The 14,552-nt window shown below is 39.5% G+C and overlaps 1 protein-coding gene across 8 annotated transcripts in view; it reads right to left on the reverse strand.

The window, feature by feature from the left end:
- Positions 1-14,552, reverse strand: part of LOC137290360 (dual specificity protein phosphatase CDC14AB-like) — a 36,675-nt gene that overhangs the window by 7,828 nt on the left and 14,295 nt on the right. For 5 of the 8 annotated variants that reach the window (XM_067821237.1, XM_067821239.1, XM_067821243.1 and 2 more), the window contains exons 6-13: positions 9,450-9,516; positions 8,827-8,889; positions 8,309-8,396; positions 5,265-5,495; positions 4,163-4,301; positions 3,761-3,935; positions 3,345-3,457; positions 608-802 (exon numbers count right to left, since the gene is read on the reverse strand). In XM_067821237.1, coding sequence (XP_067677338.1) covers positions 608-802; positions 3,345-3,457; positions 3,761-3,935; positions 4,163-4,301; positions 5,265-5,495; positions 8,309-8,396; positions 8,827-8,889; positions 9,450-9,516 — 1,071 coding nt within the window. Of the gene's footprint in view, positions 1-607; positions 803-3,344; positions 3,458-3,760; positions 3,936-4,162; positions 4,302-5,264; positions 5,496-6,978; positions 7,067-8,308; positions 8,397-8,826; positions 8,890-9,449; positions 9,517-14,552 lie in introns of all 8 variants that reach the window. The other 3 variants (XM_067821244.1, XM_067821240.1, XM_067821238.1) reach the window with 1 other exon arrangement.

Genomic DNA, 14,552 nt, shown 5'->3' on the forward strand with positions numbered 1-14,552 from the left:
TCATCAGTCTTTTGTCTATCACTGGACATGACATTACTAATCCTATGGCCCATCCATACATATCTGTCCGCCATCTCCCATGCACACTGCAGAAATATGTCACCTATCCTTGCCACAGATTCAGTGATACCCTGATCCTTGCAAAATTCTATTTTCCAGTGTCCATGAAATGTTCACACCTACAGAGGATGCCACATGACTGACTCAGAAATCACTGGATCATGTTCTCTGACAGAATACAACATTCTTCCTCATTTCTTATTTTTAAAACTAAAAAATACAATGAAATGGTTTCCGATTTGCAGTGATCATGTGTAATGACAGTACATTTTGCAATTAAGAAAAGAAATATTTACTTGATAACATCATTACTGAGTATCATTAGTGTTGCAATGTTTGATTAGATCCTAGTTGAAAGACGTTCAAATGAGCACACACAGATTCAATGATCACACTGAAAGGACATATCATGACATTCTGAGATGGTCTCTAAGGAGGGAGCATGATGGGTGACATTTCTGTGCACTGTGCAAGGGAATGGGTAGGTGTGCCAACCCCTCACAGGTAGCAGACTTAGGATGCATACCAGCAAACAGCAGATACATACCTCTTGGCACTTGACAGTGAACTTCCTGTCAGTCGTGTGCTCCGTTTGGTGGATGCGTTAGCGTGGTTGTTTGCCAGCACAGCTGAGGAAACCTTGGAGGATTTCAAAGGGGACATAACTCCCTGAGCACTCTTTGACCCTGCCATACGTAGAGGTTGTGTTGTTGACCTCTTGTGTACTTTGCCATCATCAACACTGAGGGAGAGAGGGGTGGTATGGGTAAATGTGCAGTGCTCACTCAGCATGTCAGCTTGCATGTGGATTGTTAGGGGAAAGCATATTAATCACGATCTCATTAACTTTCATGGGCTGTTACATATAACTGTCAACACTCACACTGTGTCTGAAATAACTACTGCCCCAAGTAACCTGGCGGGACAACGATTAGAATAACTGCTCATCTGGAGAGTTGCAGGCTCACATTTGTACAGATTCCAAAAAATAATTAAAATAAACTGATTGTATTTTTACTATGCACCTCAGTGTGGCTTACTGTGGAAACTTTTTGACAAAAAAAAAAAAAAAAATAACAAATACGTCTGATGCAGTGTAGTGGTGAAATTTAGTAGAAGACAGTTAAACTGGAAATACGTAGTTTCACCTGAACTGACAAAAGTGTTACAAGTCTTGTTAAGGATAGGAGGTAGATTTCTAGGACACAGTTCACATGCAAGTTCACTGCACTCAGAGCACACAGTCCAGTCATTCAATGAAGCACCTATACATACATATGCATATATATATATATTGAAAGTCAGGTATATTGCAGTAGCATGACTTGGTGATAATGGGAGAGAAAAGTTGAAATAGCTTACTTGAAAAATTAATCAGATCTGTATAACAAAAGGTTTCTTAGTGAGTGAGTGTAGTTTTATACCAAACTTTACAACATACTCCAGCCATATAGTAGCAGTCTGTAAATACTCAAGTCTGGAACAGACAATCCAATAATCAACAGCCTCAGGATGAATTGAAACAACTGGGATAAGAAGACCATGTCAGCAACCCTGACCACACAATCCTGTTAGTCGTCTCTTATAACAAGCACAGGTTACTGAAAATCAAATGTAGCCTGGATCTGGAGAATTGTGATCTTACAATACTTGTCTGCTGGGGTCTAGGTTGACGATGTACCACATCCCTGACAACTGACAATTCTTGTCTGCCTGGGTCTACACTGATGGTGTACCACATCCCTGACAACTGAGCCTTGTAATCATACAATACTTGTGTGCGTTGGTCTAGACTGACGGTGTACCACATCCCTGACAACTGAGCCTTGTAATCATACAATACTTGTGTGCGTTGGTCTAGACTGACGGTGTACCACATCCCTGACAACTGACAATTCTTGTCTGCCTGGGTCTACACTGATGGTGTACCACATCCCTGACAACTGACAATACTTGTCTGTCTGGGTCTAGTCTGACGGTGTACCACATCCCTGACAACTGAGCCTTGTAATCATACAATACTTGTGTGCGTTGGTCTAGACTGACAGTGTACCACATCCCTGACAACTGAGCCTTGTAATCATACAATACTTGTGTGCGTTGGTCTAGACTGACGGTGTACCACATCCCTGACAACTGACAATTCTTGTCTGCCTGGGTCTACACTGATGGTGTACCACATCCCTGACAACTGACAATTCTTGTCTGCCTGGGTCTACACTGATGGTGTACCACATCCCTGACAACTGACAATACTTGTCTGTCTGGGTCTAGTCTGACGGTGTACCACATCCCTGACAACTGAGCCTTGTAATCATACAATACTTGTGTGCGTTGGTCTAGACTGACAGTGTACCACATCCCTGACAACTGAGCCTTGTAATCATACAATACTTGTGTGCGTTGGTCTAGACTGACGGTGTACCACATCCCTGACAACTGACAATTCTTGTCTGCCTGGGTCTACACTGATGGTGTACCACATCCCTGACAACTGACAATACTTGTCTGCCTGGGTCTAGTCTGACGGTGTACCACATCCCTGACAACTGAGCCTTGTAATCATACAATACTTGTGTGCGTTGGTCTAGACTGACAGTGTACCACATCCCTGACAACTGAGCCTTGTAATCATACAATACTTGTGTGCGTTGGTCTAGACTGACGGTGTACCACATCCCTGACAACTGAGCCTTGTAATCGTACAATACTTGTGTGCGTTGGTCTAGACTGACGGTGTACCACATCCCTGACAACTGACAATTCTTGTCTGCCTGGGTCTACACTGATGGTGTACCACATCCCTGACAACTGACCCTTGTAATCATACAATACTTGTGTGCGTTGGTCTAGACTGACAGTGTACCACATCCCTGACAACTGAGCCTTGTAATCATACAATACTTGTGTGCGTTGGTCTAGACTGACAGTGTACCACATCCCTGACAACTGAGCCTTGTAATCATACAATACTTGTGTGCGTTGGTCTAGACTGACAGTGTACCACATCCCTGACAACTGAGCCTTGTAATCATACAATACTTGTGTGCGTTGGTCTAGACTGACGGTGTACCACATCCCTGACAACTGACCCTTGTAATCATACAATACTTGTCTGTCTGGGTCTAGTCTGACGATGTACCACATCCCTGACAACTGACCCTTGTAATCATACAATACTTGTCTGTCTGGGTCTAGTCTGACGGTGTACCACATCCCTGACAACTGAGTCTTGTAATCATACAATACTTGTGTGCGTTGGTCTAGACTGACGGTGTACCCACCCTAGAGCTCCAGTGGTGGCAGACCGAGGATGCCTCCTCTGCATCTTCAACTGGTTCAACTTGTCTCCTTGGGTCTCGATGGCACTACTCCTTGTCACAGGCCCCGAGTATATCTAGTGACAAAAACATACCTTACATTCGGAGGATGTTTCAATAATATACATGAGCACATATCACTGAAGGCCATTTACAAAGAAAGATATATTTCTAACCCTTTATCAATGATGGCAGGTATATAAAAAAAACAACTAAAAGTGCATTGTACACTTGGATTGGTTTGTTTATTTGACCCATTAGCCATCAGCTATAAACCTGTATCTAAATGACCTGTAAATAATGAGTATGAATACTGGGCCATGGCTACAATGCCCTGCGTCATATGTATTGATACATTAAGACATAATAATGTATCTTACATTGTCCTCATCATTGTATTTGCCATAGCTGTATTTGTCAGAGTCCAGGGCATCCTGTATACACATGTCATCCACACCAGTGAGGATCTTTGACACGCCCCCATACCGCTCACGACTTCTTTCTTTCTGTTTGGCTCGGAACAGATCTCCTTGCATCCACAACCAAGCTTGTTTCCTGTAAGTATGAAAAATTAATTTCCTAGTTTTGTGGCACAACTATACAACACAACTTGCTATTAAAAATGCATTCCTGCATACAGATATAGCTGACCCAATGCAGTGGAAAAGTCATGACTATTGTATTAACATCTATCTGGTTAAAAAATCTCTCACAAGCTATGAAGACTAAAACTTGATGTAAATTCTAAGTCAGAAAACTGGTTGTTGCAACTAATGACTCACTCTTCTAGGAAGTTTTGCTGTGGCCCGATGACGGACCCAGGCCTACATATCCTGTTCCAAGCAATGGCCTCTGCTGCTGTGAACTTGTAGTGCTTCATCATATAGCAGCATATCAACGAGCCTGTCCTCCCAAGCCCAGCTGAAACATCACACAGTGCCAATAATGGGGGCTGCCAGCAACACTACTAGTCCCATCCCAGTCTTTTCAGACTTAGTAACACAACATTTCAGATTGTGAAAGAGATACTGCACATACTTTCATTTTGATTTGTCGGTCATTAAACAATTTTGCCATGAGTGGAGGTTATGAAGTACTTGTGAACATGTTAAATGTTGTCATGAACATCTTATGGGAAGTATGTTTAGTATATCTGTTGTTTTGTGGTTTCTGGTGACGTGTGCTGTGACATGGTTTAAGGCATGGTCTGTTTAGTGGTGTGGTATGGTATAGCTTGTAGAATGGTGTAGAATGGTGTAGCATGGTGTGATGTGTGCTGTTACGTGGGGTAGTGAGGCATTGCATGGCATGACGTGGTGTGTGCTGGGAGTGGCATAGGGTGGCATGACATGGTGTGATGTGTGCTGTGGCATGGCATGAGGTGGCATGGTGTGGTGAATGGAGTGGAATGGTGTGTGGTGTAGTAGGGTGCCAGGTGTGGCAAGATGTGTGTTGTGTTGTGCTGTGTTGTGTGTTGTGGCATGGTCTGTGATGTGTGGTGTGGCATGGTAAAGTGTGATGTGAACCTTGTGGGGTGGTGTTGTATTGTGTAGCATGGTGTGGTGTGGTGTGGTGTGGTGTGGTGTGGTGTGGTGTGGCGTGGTGTGGTGTGGCGTGGTGTATGTAACATGTAGTGTGGTGCCGTGTCGTGTTGTGTCGTGTGTGTGTAACATGTGGTGTCATGTGGCGCGGTGTGGTGTATGTTATGTGTGCAGAGGCCTGGACTTGCTTGAGGAGTTGTGTAGCATGGTGTGCTGTGTGGCATAGTGAGTGGTGCAGTATATATATTGTAAACACAGACTATAAACAATTAATGACAAAAGCCTGACAAGTGCTTAAGCTTTATAGCGTCCTATACATATCACATCCCAACACGTTAACTACCTTTGCAATGTACTGCGATAGCTCCATCAGTGTGCTCAGACAACTCCAGGAACTGCCTTACGATGCTGTCACTTGGAACGCTGCCATCAATGAAGAAGAGATCATAGTGGTCAAACCCAGCATCTGTGAAGCGTCTTGCATCATAGATCTTCTTGTTGAGCCGAACTATTGTTGTCACGTTGTGTTTCCGAAAGTAGGGGAAGTATGCCTCAGGTGCATGGAGAGGATAGCCTGGAAACAATCAAAATATGGTGTCTTGTCTCAGGAACTAACGAGTATTAGAAATCATGTTTTTTAATGATTATTTTTGCAGAAAATGTTTTGCTTTCATTGTTAATTAAAGTATTTTTGCTGTTCCTGAATCCTATAACCTGATGTACTTCTCAAGATATTATTCCGTATTACCATAGTTGACCTGTCATCTCATAGGAACTGTAATAATATGAAAGAACAGGTTGGTTCTTGATGTTGATCAGCTCCCAAACAACTCCTGTCAATCCCATAACAATTTGCAACTGTAACACATTAGCTATTTTCACATATGGATTAACACTCATAACAATGCTTCATGCTATAACTCACAATCTACACAGAAAAACAGCACCACTGACTGGCAGATGAGAATATAACAGAATTAAATGTGGTATTTGTCTGAAGAACGATATGCAACTTAAGAGATCAATGACAACTAACATGCAAAACATGAAGGATGTGAGCAACACAAGACATGCATGAGAGGTGCACTTGCTTCAGTTCTTCATTAATCTGAGAGACAGCATAAGCATGGCATTCATGGACAAAGAAAGTGGATGAAGCAAAAGAAAAGGATGGTTTTGAGAAAAGTATCCCCCGTCCACTGTTCAGTTACATTCTTCATGAATCCTATGTCCTGCTACCCTACTACTGACTACAAATATGTATGCTCACTATCTTCCAGAACTCTTAACTCCAGACCTGCACTGAATTGTGACACATATGCGTACATGTTGGCTACAAATACCTGTCATCCTGACGAAGACAAGGGTTACTTTTGTTTTATATGTTGCATGAGATGATGACTGGATCATGACTTTACTCCTCCCCTGATGCAGAAAGCTTAATGACATTTCCCCTACATGCAATTGAAACCATTTTTCTGTTTGAGAAATAAAGAGAAACAAAGGTGACATTTTGTCCATCAGCTTCAGTTTTACCTAAGCATGTTGAGAGGGTATGGCCATCATCAAATAGATGCTTGTTCCATATCATTAGTAAAAGTTAATAATATAGTATGTGACTTCACACTATAATATGATTAATGGGTGAGTGAGTGAATACTGTCTTAGATCTATTGTGAGCAACGTTACTGAATGAATTTCAAAATCAATCAGTTTGAATCAATTCGAAGACGTTTATCCTGACAAATCACAGAGTGATTATTATCCCAAGTGACGAAACAGAAGCCAAAGGGTAGTAACTCTTCTAGGATTATCTAAACCATTACTGTAGATATATGAACATGCTTTCTTGTCAACGTGACAATAAATCTTTGTGGATAAATATATGTGCTGCCTTGTTCCACATGCCTTGCACATTACTCCAACAAATCACAAACAGTACATTTCAATGATGGAAACATGAAACATGCTGAACAAAAAATGACAAAAAAAAAAAATTCCAAAATTATAAATTACTACGAAAACTAGTGTTATCATCTACTTGCTGTCAACCATACCATAGTCTAGACGACTCTTTGGATGCGGCCCACTAAACGCAAGGAACTTGCCAGGAACGATCCAGTTAAGGTCGCCGTTTTCTACCCGCTGGATGGGGGAATGGAGAGTGAGACAAGACAAGGATTAGTGTGTGGCTGGACGCAATGGCCCAACAGGGATGGGATCACGCAAGAACACGAGCTATGTCGGACCCCATCTACGTCTCAGTTAGTAAAACATGCATAACATCTCAAGGTGCATAGGTCTGAAGACCTTCGTTAGTGCACATGCAACAAAGTCTTGTTTTGCAAAGCGCATGGCTCCCTGTCCCATGACATCCCAGCTCTCTGTGACTTCAGGTCAATCCATGTTTTTCAGAAGCAAACGGTTATGTCATAATTCAGTGTGTTAGGACAGCATGAATTTCATCCAGCTTACTATACACAATGTCTTACTCATCGAAAATGTTTTTTTTACTCCGTTTCAAATTCTAAGTAATTTTGCAATAACCTAGATAAATGTTCCTCATGAAAGTGTTGCCATGCTACTGACCAGGAAACGTAATGCACCTTGTGAGCTTAAATTGATTAAATTTATGAGTTCATGCCAATGTCTCATAAAGCCAGGTCAAATGGTACATGGAGAATTTGAAACCAATTATCGTTATTAGTTATCAGTAATAATCCAACCCACCTCCTTATGTATGTATTTGTATATAGTTGAATATGAATCATTGAAAAGAACTGAGGTTTTCTAAATGGGTACTGACAGACTATCATCCACATGACTGATTATGCATAGTTGACAGTGCAGACTAATGTTGAAAATCTAAAGACATTTACACTGTCATGGTTGCTAAAATACAGGATAATGGTGGTGGTGTACTACAGGTTGGTTATTCACAGAAATTGGAGCTTGTTTTAGCCATATTATTTTGTTGGAATCGACATTTTGTACCCCATTTTGTATAAATATTCAAACCTTAGTCACAGAATTGACAGTGAGATATCCAACTGGGACAGTGACTGTGTGAATTTGCTGAATATTTGAGGACGTACCAGAGCCATAGACATAGCTCGCTAACATAAACCACAACCAAGGGACAGATTTCATTACATCATTCAACTGTCTGAAGAACACAAACACTTGGTCAAAACTTTACCAAAAAATGTTGCCACCTTCATGAACAAGAAAAAGGATGATTGCAACAGTTCAATTCTGTTCATACATTTGTTGCATTCTGAAAAGCTTTTCGACGAGTGTGATGTTTCAGACAAGCTGTCAATTGTAGTGAAACCGTGTACTGTTCGTTAAGACATTCACATGGTGCTTCCTTCATACACAGCCTACCATTTTCTATTTTAGACTTGGGGTGAGGTCCACAGAATGCCAGGTACTTTCCTGGCAAGATCCAGTTGAAGTCACCATTTTCTACTTTCTGAAAGAAACGGTCAACACTAACATTGTAAGAGGGGCCACTACTCCACACAGTCATCCCAGCACTGACGGCAGGTGAATCATCATGGAGGAAATACGAAGTCTCTATCAACTGACAAACACACTTGTCAGCAAAATGGGAGGATATTTTTGACATAATATACTTCCAACTTCCTTGGCAAACACTGAAATGAATGAACATTCCCAAATCTAAATGTCTCTTATAAAACTCTGTAGGAATCATCTAGAAAGGATGAGACATAATCAAACATGCTAAAGTATCCACATAAATGAAATACACAAGCAGTTCTTGTACAATGGCGGTCAGGTGGTACCTATGGTGGCAAGAAGATAAATATTCCACCAACTTTTCTGTTTTCCCCTAAAAATTAAAAACAAAAACGACAGAAACAGCATCATCAATTACTCACCTCATAGTGTTCATACTCATCCACATCAAATGTGTCAAAGTTGAAAAAACCATTAGCTAGAGCCTGAAAAAATATAAACGAAAATATAAACTATGAAAATAACTGTGAAAATCCAACAAACGAAACTGCAGCAATCTTCAGATCAGACTGACTTAGACTGACTTAAACTGATAAACCGTTCAAACCTTTAAAGAGAAGAATAATCATGACAGTATACTTTTGACACACAACAAAATTACAACTTGTAACTTTACTCTGCTTGTTTATTCTGACCCTAAGTGACAATAGAGTAAGAAATTCTTTGAGACAACTCGATACAGCAAACCAGAAACTACAAGAAAACATCTAGGTAGACCTCTATCCATGTACAATCTGTAGACACATTACTGCTGCCTAAAACAGAACTAACCATCTAAAAACAAATATTACAAAATATTCAACATAAGCTAAAAAAAATCATTTTACCTCACAAACAACATAGACTGGCTGACATTAATAGTTCTGTTTGCAAGGATATAAAGATAAACAACTGTACTGTAACATTCACTCTTAAGTGATCTCATTTGTTCAAATCAAGAGTTTGATGTTCATTCTGTGCAACCAGTAATTGAGCAGATGTTTACCTTGCTCAGCCCATGAAGACAGTCAAGGAGGGTAAGGTTGTAGGTACAAGCTCCGAAGGACGCATCCCTACAACAAAAAAAAAAAAATAACTGTTATCATTACTTGGTACAAACCTTGCTAAGTCATAGCAAAGAAGGTGTCTTGCAAATAGGGCTACAACGATCCAGTTCGGTTCATCAGAAATCAAATTTGACATCTTAGTTACGACTTTTGATAACCTTTATCACTATTTCAATTCAATATTTGAATACAATTTAAATTATCTCCACACAGCCAGAAGTTAATTTTGACTCCAAAACACGTAGTAGTCTGAACACTGGAATAAGGTGAAACGCATTTGGTTGACACTGGTTAACTATCTAATTGTTGTTAGTACACATCGCCAAGTTGACGATGGATGTCACGCTAAAATAATGACTGAGAATTAAATGAAATATGATGTTTTTACTTGTATGAAGAATCAGATTGAAAATGGTCGAATTGAGGGTCCATTATCGAAAATCAAATCAAACCAAGGTCTGGCTGAATTGTTGCAGCCCTACTTGTAACTTCAGCCCTTCTTCAAACTACAGATCTTGCAACAGGCAGCATGAATGCTTTACTAACCTGGTAAAGCTTCTGATTAAGATTTAAGGTCTAAATGCTTAGTTCAGGCTTAGCAGTCTGCATGGAAATGAATTGCCAACAACATGTGCAATTCTCTAGTGTTGGAAATATAATCCCAATCTTTGCATCAAAGATGTAAGTTCTTTGACAGGGATGAGATACATATGAATTGACAAACAGAAACACAGTTTATTCAACAAAAGACCACTAGCCCACAATACAGTCAAATGCATGTTCACACATCATAGGAATGGTACGAAATATTTAAAAACAAGTGTCATCAGAAGATGGCATGTCCCCCCAGCCCCTAAATATTTGAAAGGACAAATCATCTGACAGTTACTTATTGTGTTTTTAGACCATGCCTGAATTGTTTCCATGGAATTCATGAAAAATATAAATGCCATATATCTGTAATCAGAAAAAGTCACCATTTCAAGATCTGTCTCATGATCTGTCAAGATCTTTAGAAAGATATGAAATGGTTTTCGAGTTGTGCTCCGGAAACGAAGCCCGCAACCATGGAACCAAGAAAAATAATAAATCACAAAAACCTGTAAATACCAAAAGGCACTACTTTGGGGTCTGCCACATATATCTATCAAGTTTGGCAGAAAAATATTGAATGGGTTTTGAGTTATGCTCCGGAAACGAAGCCCATCCCTCCGTTTTGAGACTAAGTCCGAAACGTTTCCATGGAAACTGAGAAAATAATAAATCACAAATACCTGTAAATAGCAAAAGGCACCACTTTGGGGTCTGCCACACATATCTACCAAGTTGAGCAGAAAAATATTGAACATTTTTTTAGTTCTGCCCCGGAAACGAAGCCCACCCCACCATTAGACTAACACCAAAATGTTCCAAAAATTTTCTAAAATGGATAAACAAAAAAAATAAAAATGCCAAAACTGTGTAAATAGCAAAAGGCACAACTATAGGTTCAGATTATTGTACCTATCATGTTTGGTCTAAAAATATTGAACGGTTTCTGATGCTCCGGAAACAAAATGATTTCAGACAGACGGACAGACAGACAAGGTGCCGACTATATCCCCCCGCATTACATGCCAGGGGGATAAAAATGCTATTGAAAAAATACAGAAACATTTTCTATGTTATTAGTTTAATCAGTGACATTCAAATCTGTTCATCTACGTCATTTTATGCTTTTTTATACATTTTGATGAATTCATAGTATCTTAAAGCAAATTGTTGAAAAACAAAAATAAAGAAGAAGAATATGGGAACTGAGCAAGAGAATTAAGATGGCAAATACCTCTGAACCACCAAAAGCTCAGTAGTTGCTATGGAAAGACATGGATCAATCCGTCAAAAGTATGTAAGCAGGTTCGGATTACCAACTGCCTAAGATATATTGTGGTAGCGTCACACTTGACTCAGCTGTCAACAGTTGATTATAATCAGCGTGTTATGTACTGACTGAACTCTCTACTAATGAGGATCAATACAGTGGGAGGCTTATCAGTATAATGGTAACATATACAATTACAAACTAGCGTGACACAAACTTTACCCGATCTTACTTAGATCTATAATCCCAATTCAATGACTGAAATGTCTCCATTCCCAAACCTACTGTATATATGTCTGTGATAATCAAAATGTATTCATTTCAGAAAATATTAGGAAATGTTTTAGTGGCTACTTAGGCATTATTATTGTTTGAAAAATACCAATAACGTAAATTTGCCATCTTCTGTCAGGAAATATCTGAGGCACAATGAAATATAATATTTAACATAGGTATTATATAATATATATACTGGACAAACATAGCTAAGGATATATGCAAAAGTTAGAATGTTGAATAATGATCCATTCACTCACTCATTGTTAAATTATTAATCATAAAAATACCAATATCCTTAACCTATTTTGTCCAGAATAATAGGTCTAGAATGAATACACTATGAGGTGAATATATGTTTTATTCATGACTGGGAGGTTCCCTGATTTTGTTCCTTCTTCAGATTCATCTGTACCTGGTAATCTGTTTGTAAGTCTTCACCTGACAACATGAGAGTCACGATAAGAGCCCCTCTCTTTTCATTAAACTGAAACACAGTGGAGTCTGAATTCTCTTTACTGTCCAACAATGCAATTAAACATTGATACCTATTACAAACCACATTTGGGAATGCTGAGGTTGGCTTCAACTGCCTACTGTGCCAAGCGCTGACTGACCTGTGGGGCACTGGGTCCATTCAAACAAGCGATAATCATGCTGTAACATTGATCTTTGATTGTCATGGTGCAACAATCACTTTGTGGGACAGGCCCTATAGTAACTTACATGTCTCCTTGTGCTTGGAAGTTGTTGTAATCGTAGTACATCTGTACTACTGTAGTACTAAATGTAGTTGTAGTAAATATAGTTGTAGTGCATATTGATGTAGATGTTGTAATAGTAAATGTTGTAGCAGTACATGTAGATGTAGTACTTGCAGTAACTGTAGTTGCAGCAGTACATGTAGATCTAGCTGTACATGTAGTTGTAGTAGTACCTGAAGCTGTAGTATTTCATGTAGCTGAAACAGTTGATGACAGTCTAGCAGTACATATACATGTACATGTAGATCAGGGGTGGAAATAACCCATTGCCTAATGTCCCAGTCCTGGGTTTTTTTTCTGTCTGGTAGGCAAATTTGCACATTACACTGTAACCGCATCCAGTTGACTTTCCAATGTTTCTTATGTTTTCTATTAACAAAACGAACAAGAATATTGACCGGCACAATGAAAATGTAAAATCATGTACCCTGAGTACACTAGCAATTTCAATAGTTGTAATAGTACCTGTAGCAGTAGCAGTAGCAGTAGCAGTAACGGGGAGCTGTGGCATTTATTGTAACTGTAGCTATTTATGCAGATTAGTTGTATACGTCGTTGCAGCAATGGTTGTCCTACTGCTGATCATGTTGTCTGCCTTCTACAATACCACCAACTCACTGATCTACACACACTTTGCAGAATAACACTACACCAGGGTGCCATTGTACAAAGCGATCTTAGCAGACAAACAGAATATTTGAGTCTCACCTCACATAAAAAAAATACAGGACACATATAAGCTATACAGAATATGTATAATACAGAATAAAAGTGAGCCACTCGTTTACGTTTAACAGTACTTTAACCCCTTTTGAGGATACAGCCAAAGCACCACGGTTGCTTTGTACAATGTCACTCTGGGCTTTGAACTCAGCTGTATCTACCACATAGACTCTACAGTACTTGACTCTGTGGTGCCCTCAATTTTGATGCGTTATCTTTTTGTGAAAAAACACCCTTGACTTTCCTACTCCATTTCAAACTCTACTTAAAAGTGTCATTCAAAAACATCTGCTGAAAACTATTATGATTGTCTTGATTGTTTAAACTCGTGGCACACTGGGGATGACTTCAATTAAGCCTGATACTGTTATTATGGCCTGATACACATTATCCTAACCCAGATGTGAAAACAAGATAATAACTCATGGCTGACTACTTTTCACCACCTGCTGCATTTATACACATGCTTGGTGGAGGCACAATTTATTCAACAGCCTGCTGATGAGCCAGTTCACATTGTGTGTGGCTGGGAAATGCCAACTCTGGACATTAAAAATGGATTTTGGGTTTTTGGAGTTTTTTTCTGATCATTTCTAGTGAAAATGGCAATTCTTTATAAAGTAAGATGATGTCCTAGTATATAGTTAAGGAAGTTATAAAAACAATGCTTAAGAACAATATACGGAACAATTCTTTACCGAAACCTCTGTTATGTTTACTCTGTGTTAATGATATAATAAAATAACTCTACACATGATCCACGTAACTGAATGACTTCTCCAAGATCAAATGTACCACATATGACTCTCGGGTCACACCATGTCCTTATACTGAGGCAAGTCAGGAACACTACTCAGCAACATGTGGTGCAGCCATGCTTGAAATTCTTTAAATACTTGACACATGTGGAGTAAATGCTATATATAGCACAAAAAAACTATTCAAGAAAAGTACACTTGAACTCTCCTTTTATGTTCCACATTAGGGATTTTGAAACTGTAATAGTGTTCAATACCAGTAGTGTGATCTTATTTTGGAATCAAGAGTGTCTAAATTACAATTTTGATACTAGATTAATAACAAGCACATTTCTGTTTAGGTTGCAGATTATATGACTACAAAAGTACAATGCATCGTAACATGATATGAATGTAGCAGAACCACTATGCCTTCCTCCACAACCAAGCAGAAAGGTATTTATTCATTTCTGACTTGAGTGTTTCCGATAAAGCCTTAAGATACCTCTAATCAGGTCACAGATGCTGAGCCTGTGTGTCAACATGGAACAGGACCCATCACCAACCTGGGTGCACAAGGAATGCGCCACTCCCACCTTGACCCACTTCTAACCGTAAAGCTTGGCTCCCTGCCAACTTGTTACTATTGGGAAATACTACAAGGGCCAACTGCTGGGAGGC

Source organism: Haliotis asinina, chromosome 7, assembly GCF_037392515.1.
Source record: "Haliotis asinina isolate JCU_RB_2024 chromosome 7, JCU_Hal_asi_v2, whole genome shotgun sequence".
In the NCBI taxonomy this organism is placed as follows: Eukaryota; Metazoa; Mollusca; class Gastropoda; order Lepetellida; family Haliotidae; genus Haliotis; species Haliotis asinina.